General features: G+C 39.2%; 1 protein-coding gene across 1 annotated transcript; it reads left to right on the top strand.

Moving 5' to 3' along the window:
• On the top strand, nt 1-6,264 carry cxcr3.3 (chemokine (C-X-C motif) receptor 3, tandem duplicate 3). The gene is made up of 3 exons (XM_079837846.1): nt 1-353; nt 903-1,256; nt 2,175-6,264. Exons 1-3 carry the CDS (start codon nt 342-344, stop codon nt 2,937-2,939), a joined length of 1,131 nt encoding a protein of 376 aa, XP_079693972.1. The 5' UTR covers nt 1-341; the 3' UTR covers nt 2,940-6,264.
• The last annotated feature ends 4,769 nt before the right edge of the window (nt 6,265-11,033 follow it).

The following is an 11,033-nucleotide window of genomic DNA, read 5'->3' as shown; positions in this document are numbered from 1 at the left end:
GGCGCAAGGAGCGTTGGGGGCAAGTATAACGAGTCGATTACAAAGCGCGTTCGTGAGATATATTTAGATATAACCAGTTGGGGCAAGAGAGACTACACGTGGTAGTGGTAGGAGGGAACTAGAGAGCTATCCGGATGAAGTAATGGTAAAGACGAAGAAAAACAACAAGGGCAGATCATCTTTACCTATTCCTCCTCCTCTTTCACCCTGCGCATGCACTGTAACTAACCATCGTATTTGCATTGAGCAAACAAAAGATTCTCAGCAGATGGGTTGCGTAAAACTAAAGAAAATGCAGACTGCTTAGAAAAGAAGAGACCGAGACAAAGAGAATCAAGAACATGGAAACACCTGTAAGTTGTTCTCAGCCCTTGTATGTAATGTTTTATGATGCTGTCTCCATCGGTTCAAACTAAGCTACCTACGCACTGCTGTACTATTGTGTTTAACCTTTCTTGTACAAATTGGATCGCTGACATTAGAACGCAATTTACCAAACAAACCAAGTGTATAGTTCAAGACTTTTATAGCAGCTAAAATGTTTTGCAAACTTTAAAACCCAACATATCTGTATTGTCAAACGCATTGTCAAACTCCGCTGATTAGCAGCTCAATGTCAAAGGAGGTTTCGTTTATGTTTTGTATGTGCGCCGTCGTCCGATGTAGCCTACAGCTGTCAGCAGCTGTCTCGCCTAGTCCCCACCGTTTTACTTTCCATTTGGCTCTTGTTGCAACATCATGTGAAAACCCATCATGTGACTTGCACATTTAACACCACTATTTTAACACCAGTCTACTCATAAGTAGCTGCATTCAGACATTAATCTGCACAGTTTGTCATTGAGCCTGGCTAAGTCTGTTTTTATTTTAGTCATTGACCCTTAAGTCTGTTTTTGTTTCAGCCAAACATGCAGGTGGACCTGCACGGACTGTTTAAGGATAACAATACCTTCGACTATGACGATTATGAGTACAAGGAGGTGGTCTGCCCGTCCAGCACAGTCTCTGGTGGCTTGGCAGTCTTCATTCCCCTGCTTTACTTTGTGGGGTTCTTATGGGGGCTGCTTGGAAACGGACTGGTGCTGACAATACTGTGGCGTAAGAGGCTGAACCTTAGTGTGATGGACATCTTCATCTTTCATCTGAGTGTAACGGACAGTCTGCTACTGCTTACACTGCCTCTCTGGGCTGTAGATGCGGTTAAGGGATGGATCATGGGCACGGGGCTCTGCAAACTGGCTGGAGCTCTGTTCAAGGTGAGTTACTTTAGCCTTAAATGCATCGGTCTGATCAGATATGGTTGGAAGAGTAATGACACTCTGAAAGTCAGAGTGTATGGAATGACAGGTTTTGGATATCAGGCAAAATGGATATCTTCTTATGGGATCTGGAGACCAACTTAGCATCTTAGTGTAACACAACCTTTTTTTAACAGTGGCGTGAGGCTATGACGTGAGCTTATTGTCTATTAATGTGTTCCTAAATACATTGTCAGGGTGACACAACAATCCTGATATAGTGAAGAACTAAATCTTTAACATTTCATATCATTCTTTTTAAATTGTCTGCTGAATCTAAGTTGTTTGGTGTAAAATGTCATGTGGTGTGACTCCCTAAAAATGTATATATTAGTGATACTTTTGAAATCATAATAATTCATAATGTTTGTTTAAAATAATAGTAATAATAAAACTGTTACCTTTATGTACATCATTTTTGGCCAGGCTGCCATACAAAGAAATTATGAATGAAAAACATGCAAAAACAAGAGAGAACCAACAAAATATTACTGATTACATAATATGACTGATTATATTGTAACCATTACATGTGTTTTCTTGTGAGTTTTTTGTTCTTTTCCATGCATTTTTTTGTTGTTGTTTGTTTTGCGTAGTAAAATTAAGTAGCTGTAGTTTGCCTCTACTGCCAAATAATTTTGTCAGTTAAACCTTAGTTTTGTTTTTCTTTCATATTTACCTCATATTTTGATTATATAATGAAAGTTTTTGAAAACCATATGGAACCAACATGAATACAAACACTTCTAAAAACAAACATGTTTTAAACTAGTTTTTAAATTATATTTTCTTTTTTGTATTGTGGTCATGTATATGTGTGTCATTGACTGTCTGCTATAGTATTGTAATAACTGTTCTCTTTCACGATCTCTTCAGATCAATTTCTACTGTGGTATCTTCACATTGGCCTGCATCAGTGCTGACTGCTACCTGTCCAGCGTCCGTGGAGTACAGATGTTTTCCTGTAAAAAACCTGTGGTGGTTTACGGTTCCTGCCTGATTATCTGGATCTTTTGCCTGCTCTTTTCCATCCCTGATTGGATCTTTCTAAGGTCCATCAGTGGTAGAAAAGGTCAGGGTAAAGGGGAATGCATTCACTTTTATCCACCTGATTCCTGGCGTCTTGCCTCTCGTTTCCCACATCTTGTGAGCTTTGTTCTACTGCTGCTGTTCTGTGGTTTCTCCATTCTGCTGAAACAATGGCACGACTCCAAGTGTCAGCAGAAGAAGAAGGGTCGAAGTACAGCAATCATTGCAGCCCTTGTGCTGGCTTTCTTCATCTGCTGGACACCCTACAACATTACCTTCATGGTGAACACGGCTCAGCCAGTGGACAGCGTCTTCTCAGTAGGGGCGGACGAGTGTGAAGGGAGGCAGTGGACAGCCAGCAAAATAACAGCCATTTTTGGGCTTCTCCATTGCATCATCAATCCTGTTATTTACCTCTGTCTCTCTGAAGAGTTCCGGCGACGCGCACTGACTATGATAAAGTTCAGTGCTTGTAAAACAGACAGTAATGATGTTTCGCTTTGGGATTCTAGTGGAGTAAACGGTAATGCTTCCGTCCAAGAGGAACAAGGTTCACTTCAACCTTTGAAAGACATTAAACCAACAATAAAAACCCAGGATTGTGAAGCATAAAAACATAAAACATTGACTGCTGGATGCTCCTAATCTCATAATTCCTGAAATGTATTACTTTATTTAACTTTAGCATTATAAAAATTATGCTTGTCTTATTAAAGGGGCTATATGCAACTTTTTCCCCAAAATAAACGTAACAATAGCCTTTTTATTTTACCATTTATGACTCAAACATCTCCTGATGAGCATTCTGACACCTTGTCCGCTCACAGTGGGTGCACCTATAAGCCTGTATCCTATTTTTCCTATTTTATGGCGGGTCGTTTTTTCCCGCGCTGTCTGCAGACGTGACGTCACCACCACTGCGAGAGCGAGCAGAAAATAAGAGCAGTTCTGTTTTTTGGCCACAGGTGTCAGTCGCGAGTTTAAATTTCAGAAAAACACATTTAGCCCCTTTAAGAAAGAATAACAAAATGCTGGCCAACTCATTTGCACTTTAATTCAGTAAAATTATCATACTGGGGATTATTGCTCTGTTACTATGTTTGTCAAATGTTATATTTATTTATTTTTTCGCTGTGATGTGATGCTATTGTGTTTTGCAATAGCGTTCCGAAACAATATTTGGGACTTTAGCCGATACTGTGCCTACTTGCTTGATAACAGAACTGTTCATTCCATATTGTCAATTCTAAAGTCAGCCTTGTCAGTGAGAAACACATTTTCTGCATTAAATTTTAAAATGGCATGTCACATATTGCAACAATGTAAATGTCAACTGTGTTGTATCGATGTTTGCACCATTTATGAAATAGTTTTGAAATGTCAAAAGTTCAGCGCAGTTGCAGTGCATCTGCAGATGAATAAGATATCATTTCTGCTCTCATGACAGGAAGTCATGTTTTTTTTTAGGTCAGTGGCCTGACCTAGGTGGGTGGGTCCCATCACAACAAGTGTTGTGAAGTATATGAAGGGGAACAGTGCTATTTTTATGTCCCAAATTCTTTTCTTCACTTTGTAGGTGAAAGCTTATTATGTCCTTTTAATTTGGAACTGGAAATATTAAGTAAATGTTTATGAAAGAGAAAAAATATATATAAATAGATTTCGGTTGTTTATTAAAGCTGTACTATGTAACTTTTCCGTCCACTAGAGGTCGCCTATTCAAAACAAAGGCGTTTGATGACGCCAAGTTTGAGCGCAGAATCTTGGGACATGTGGTCTCCACCTCACAACCGGTGGAAAAGAATTGGGATAGGACTCGGGCAGAAATCATGTTCATGGGTGTGATTATTAACGTTACTGTAGTATGAAGCAGAAGCAGGAGCGATTGTTAATAAGAAGAGCGCAACACAAGCCTTGCGAGCAGCGGGACTTTTATTATGACATAGTCGCCGGCGGGCCTTTTATTATGCCACAGTCGCTGGCGCCATTTCCGCTTTTTCCGGCCATGAGTATGAGGTAACACAGCTCTAGTTTATCATATTATATACATCTGAGTGTGTTGAAAATTATGTTATGACGTTACTCTGTGCGTTCGCTCGGCGGCTGCTATGACACTTGTTCACACTGCAGTAAGAGTAAAGCGAAAATAAAACCGGAAACCGAGGGGAACGCAGATATGACGCCATCGACAGGCGACTCCCTCACATGTCCCGGTTCCTTGGTTAAAATAGCAATTTTCTCACGATTTACAAATAGTTGGGAACATTTGGGATATTGTAAGTACTCAACTGAACAAAATATATAACACTGGCCAAGTAGTTTTTGGATATTTTACTGAAAAAATGTTACATAGTTCACCTTTAATTGCTCGTCATGAGGATTTGACGTTTTTGTAGTTTCCTGTGAGATGGGGTCATGAAAGATTCTTTCCCCATATTACATAAGTTTTCATCTTAATACCTTTTGGGGGAAGTACTTTCTTCCTGTTGGGTATTCATAGCACTTAGAGGGTGAATTGGTAATTGGGAAAGACCGTTGTTGGGATTTTCAGGCATAAATACTTCTGTTCTCATGACTGGAATATCCCCAAGGACAGAAGTGATGATAGAGTGAAGAAAAAAGGGGATTTGTATGTGCTCTAGTCTTTGTACTGTACTGTGGTGTAATGTTCTTCTAAATGCTTTGAGGATGACATCATCTTGAACAACAGAAAGGCCTGTGTGTAGTACACAAAGAAAAAACATTACGATTTTCTTTACGTATCTGTAAACCGCCAGAGCACATTTCAATACATGTGATCCACCCCAATGACTTTTAGTTTCTTAGAAAGTTCTGTGAAGGTAGTGATATTTGACCTTTCTATGGTAAGGCAGTCTGATGGTATGCACACACCCTCAGTTCCTTTTTCTGAAACAGAACATGTGGTGAGCATATGGTGAAGAAGACAGCATGACACTGTCATGCGATCTTATTTCATCAGTATTCTATCAGATATTTCCCATGAGTCATGGAAAATATCTAATGGAATTGAAGAGCAATGAACAAAAAGTGAATATTGGTGAATTTTGAAAATCTTAGCTATAAACACCACTTTCGGTATATGAGGAACTTGCAAAGTCAAGTGTTAATTTCTGTTGTGTGATCGTGTGACTGCGGGTGACAGTTTTTACTGACATTTGTGAAGTACAATATTGTTCATAGTCATATAGATAATTTTATTTTTATCTCTTTTTCTAGTGGACTGATAGTCAGTGCTGTTTGCCCAGTTTTTGCATCCAATGTTTTGAAATGTGTTTTTGTTTGTTTGTTTTTGGCCAGACACTACAAATAAATAGTGTGTGCTGTCGTAACCCTGATGGTTGTAGATGATGGTTGAGAGCGATTGAATAGATTGAACATCACGCGTTTCGTAAGTTTAAAAAAACCTGTTTTGACATGTCTTGTTCTAACTGGTCTGTCAACTTTTGAGAACTGGTCATGTGTGTAAGCTTACCACACCAGCATTGTTTGGTAAGCTCAGTTACTTAGCAAATTAACAAATATGACTCTAAAGGTGATTATGATACTAATAATGTCATGGCAATGTGTTCATATTTATTTGCGCTTGGCAGCTGCCCTCTAGGCTCTAGAGGCTTCAGTGAAAAGGAAAGCATATTATGAAGACCATAGCCTATGTGTACATCTGTGAGAAATAGTCTCTGCGTTCTGCAGGTAGATCCTTGGACCTCATCGTGGCTTATTTTTCTATGCATTTCAGCTTTTAGTCACATGTGAGCTCCAGTTAAAGTGTAGAAACATTTCAAAAATGATCCAGATGTGCTTTACATCAAGGACCACAATGGAAATAAGCTTTATTATTGTGCTATCCTTGATAAATGAGTGTATTTTCACTATTATGTTGTCTAATAAATCAAATCAAAATGGGATGACCTGAATTGTATAATGTGTCATATTTAATTTGTCAAAGTTATCACAGATCTGCCTTTTTCTGTTATTTATGCGATTATTGCATAAGGCTGCAACATAAAGGGCTTGAATATTGAAAAAATAATTTGCAAAATAGTTGCTGTAATAGGGACATCTTGTGGTTATTTTGGGTACAGCAGTTGATTTCCCTTCACATGTAGTAGGCTACAGACTGAGTACCACATGTAGTACCGCGCTCCACATTTCTTTTAGTTTTAGGAGTTGGTGTCTGGTTGTAAACTCATTTTTATATGAAGCCCTGCACATGATAGGCTATGTGGAAAAACATATATATAGTGGCCACGTAGGAACTTCTTAATTCCCAGAGGGCACCTTGATGTCAATTTGACGTCAAATATTAGTCAAGACTTGTTACTACTGATACACCATTTTAAATTCAGTTTGGACCGCAATTTCTTCCAGTGTTAATTGGGTGAAAATCGGAAGTTAATCCCACACTTAAATTGGTTTTATGTACCAATTTACATCAAATCAGTGTCATGTTTTAGCCATCAAATTGATGTCATATTGACATCACATTGACATCAATATTTAGTAATTAGCCTACTTTAAGTTTAAGCATTTTTTCTTAACTGAGGCCTCGAAACGCATCCATTTCCCATCTTTTCTACATTTCACCTCTGCTGTAGCTTCTTTCCTTTTAAGACACCTGCATTGTAAATATTGTTGGCTCTGTGATCAGTTGTTTATGTTGATGCTTTCCATGCTGATCCCCTGCACCATAGCAGATTTGGAGCGGATCTCCTAGTAAGTGAAACCTCAAACATACATATGTTTAAATGTTTGGTGTTGGTGTTTTATGTCTTTGAAAAAAGTCTCTAATGCCCACCAAGACGGCATTTATTTGATTAAAAGTTGGCTACAGTAAAGAAAATAACATTATGAAATAATATAAAACAGCTGTTTCCCATTTGAATATATTTTAAAGTGTAATTTATTCCTGTGTTCAAAGCTGAAATTATCATCATTACTCCAGTCTTCAGTGTCACGTGATCCTTCACAAATCATTCTAATGATTTGCTGCAGTTAATAATGGAAACAGTTGTGCTGCTTAATATAGTTTTTTTTTAATTCAACAACATTTATTCAAAATAGAAATCTGATGCTAAATTAGTCCACTAAGACCTTTGCTCAACACAAATTAAGATATTTTTTGTTGAAATCCGATGGCTCAGAAAGGCCTCCATTCACAAAGCACCACGACGCATGCGCGAGAATATGACTTAGAGCCGTCGTTTGGGGATCCAGGAAATGCACACTTTAGCACCATTTTGAGCACTACGCCAAGACCTAAAGCACAATCAATGTAGAATTCAACAGCATATATGGGGCATCTTCCTCTGCTTGTTAACAAAGTTCCTCTCGTTCGGCTCTGTCATATTCTCGCGCATGAGTCGTGATGCTTCGTGAGTTCACGTCAGAGGCCCAGACGGAAGACAAGAACTTGTTGAATAAAGTCGTTATTTAGATTTTTTTTTCTCGCACAAAAACTATTCTTGTCACTTCATAAAATGATTGTAGAACCACTGTAGTGAGATGAACTTTGCAACGACGTCTTTAGTACCTTTTATGGGTCTTGAGAGGGGAAATGTCATTGCTGCCATGGAGGCCTATCTGAGCCATCGGATTTCAACTAAAATATTTTAATTCGTGTTCCGAAGATGAACAAAGGTCTTACGGGTGTCGAACGACGTGAGGATAAGTAATTAATGACAGAATTTTCATTTTTGGGTGAACTAACCCTTTAATTGAATCCTTATTGGTGCAACTCACCCTATAATGTTTTTCACGTTAAGAATTTTAAAAACATCCCGCTGTTTTTAGTGACTGAAATACTTCAGCAGGAGCTGTATATGGACCACAAGTGCCCAAAACTTGCATCTTTTGCCCTCCAGGGCTCGCAACAGTCACGTGACTGAAAACTATGAATAGGCATGCGTGTCCACTGGCGTGGAGCAGAGCGAGCGTGAAGCTCAGCTTCTATAGGAATGAAATTAAAACACTCACTCTGCTCCACACCAGTGGACACACACCATAGTGTTTGGGGCGCTAAAGAAGACACACCGAACCTTTCAGCTCGGTTTAATGTCATCATCATTTCCTTTTTTAGAAATTGTTCATCCACAGATCACAAGACTACGTTGTTCTTACCGTGGAATAAATAATAAATAGGCTAAAACGAACCAGCACACAGTTTGAACGAATTATCTGTGCAAATAAGAGACGGTGCTGCACGGTGCATTCAAAGAGCTGCTGTCGCGACTCTGTAAAGCCGATTATATCGGCGCTGTCACGACACACTGTAAACGAATCACAGATGATCCAATAGCGAGTACGAACAGGTTTATTTCAGATAAACTCAGAGAATTAGTTTGAAGACAGAAGACTGCAGGTAACTCAGAGATTCAGTTCGACGAAGACCTAGAGGAACAGGTGGCTGCAGTGAGTGCTCAGTGACGCAGGGACTACAATGGGCAGACAACGACCGAGGCTTCGTGAAGCAGTGAAACAGTTGAAGCAAATGTGCCATATTGTTCATCAATCCGACACCTGTCTTTACGGCGACACCTAGTGGTCACTTGCATGTGTTGATCTGAAATAACCTTGACAATGATCCATGAAAAAAAAAGTTTTTAACATCTGTCTGACAACTACATGATCTTGGTTTTGTAACCCTCCTATAGCCTCCTCATTGTGAATAACTATAGGGTTTTTTTGTCATGAAAAATGAAGCTTAATAAAATAAATAAAGCCACAATGTTTCACATTATTCAAAAATATTATTTGCTCTGCTGTTGAAGGACTTAGCTGATTTTTTTTTTTTTTACATATCATTTCTCCAGCCTTTGAAAAAATCCTCCCACAGTGCACTTGTTGCTGGCATGCACAAATATTTTTTAGCAAGTAGCCTACATACAAATGACGGAAAATTACTGCTCTCTCTTTCCAATAAATTTATGGATCATGCGTTCTGGGCAAAAATGCGGTACTTTTTCACTTCTATATCTCGAATCTAAATCTATATAATTCTATATCTCTAACTTATGCTGTCACTATCTAACTTATCCTATATGAATGTGTAACTATATCTCTCCTCTCATAAAAACCCACGAGGTGAAGATGGATTAACTTCCCTTTTAAACTGTGGGGAATTTGACTGTGTGGGTTGTTCCCACCCCTTTCAATCAAACGCAGTTTCGACAGGCGCCCAGGGGGTTTTCGCCCGTCACTTCATGGACCAGCGTAGACTAATCTAGAACTCAGGTAAAGTTAAACAGCAAAGACAAATATAATAAGTGTGCTCCTTTCTCAAGATTTTAATAAACTTTTAACAAATTTTCTTGTCCTTTGTGGTTCTTATAATACAGGGATTTAAATAAAGTAACAAAAATATTAAATTCAACTCCCAAAATAACCAAATATGTGAGGTGGGCTACGCACCCGTCATAAAGGCCCTGTTCCCAAAAGGCAGAGTGTGCACTTTCGGTCTTGTGGACTTAGCTACAATGGCTGCCGCGTGCGCGTGTCAGTTAAGTCCATGAGACAGTATGGGTGTCCCATTTGTCATTTTAGGTCTCAGAAATGTGCTCGTGAGCATCCCCTTTGCGGTCGATATGCGTCCTCGATGCGCACTTCTGCCAAGCCCGCACTGGTGGTTACGCAGCGGACTTCTTCCTGGCAGTCAAAGCGGCATTACGTAGTGGAAGTGCAGACTCAAAGGAACACCGTGAGGGTTTAGGGTGCCAATTGGGACAGGGCCATTGCTTGATGACATCATTAATTCAAGATGGCTGACAGCTGTAGCCAAATGCCCTAGGCATATTATCTGTAAAAAAAAATCTTTTTAAATTGAGGTTGACCAAATAAAGAATTTTCCTTGCAAAATGTCATCTGAACAACACTGACCAACTGAGGAAGAAAAGCATTACAATAAATCGTGCTACAACTGTGATTATATCTAGCCTAACGATTGCTTAGTGCACATCACATCAAACCATGCAAATTATTATTATTGTTATACTTTGTTCTCAAATTGTTAATGTTAACAACATCAGCATTGCGTGACTACGTGTATTTGTGTATTAGCGTTACCTGTAGATTTCAATTTCCGGGTTGACATGATGCAAAGACATGCTCGAATTTCCAGTGGAAATCCACCAGTACCACTCAAATTATGACACATTATTACCGTTGTGAATCTGGCTAAGGTAAGGAGATAGTTTTGAACATGTATTATTAAACATGTATGTATTTGCTCAAATTGATTTTGGATCATTTTTAACCAAAAATAGTTATGGACTGCAGCTTTAAGAATTATAATTATTCCTGCAAATGTGGTTTTATTCTTGCACATCACAATCTCACACCGTATTATTATCATACCATATTAAGTCTGGCCAATCATTGCTTGACACTTGGAGTATATAAGTACAGAACATTCTCGTTTAGGTTCGCAGTCGATGACGCTGACATTCCCTTCCATTCTCCCCACCACCACCAGGTTGGTCCCTGTCCATCCGCCGAGGTTAGGCTCCACCCCTGCATTCATCAAGCTGGGACCAAGATGGGTCTTGTGCGTGTTGCCCACTTGGTTCCCACCTAGTGGCAAATGCAATCCAACATGAAATCCATCTGGGCAGTTAACATGGGGCCATTATGGAACCCGCGGACAATCCTATATGGGGCCCATTTTTCAGGTCATTTCATACCCATATGGGC

Source organism: Gobio gobio (assembly GCF_949357685.1).
Source record: "Gobio gobio genome assembly, chromosome: 15".
Lineage (NCBI taxonomy): Eukaryota > Metazoa > Chordata > Actinopteri > Cypriniformes > Gobionidae > Gobio > Gobio gobio.
Note: the sequence above shows the minus strand (reverse complement) of the source record. Positions and strands in the feature narration are given on the sequence as shown.

Bases quoted from the DNA above. Each gene is read 5' to 3' on its own strand.
- cxcr3.3 (XM_079837846.1), top strand. The intron at 1,257-2,174 runs GTGAGTTACTTT...CGATCTCTTCAG, and splicing joins TGGCTGGAGCTCTGTTCAAG to ATCAATTTCTACTGTGGTAT.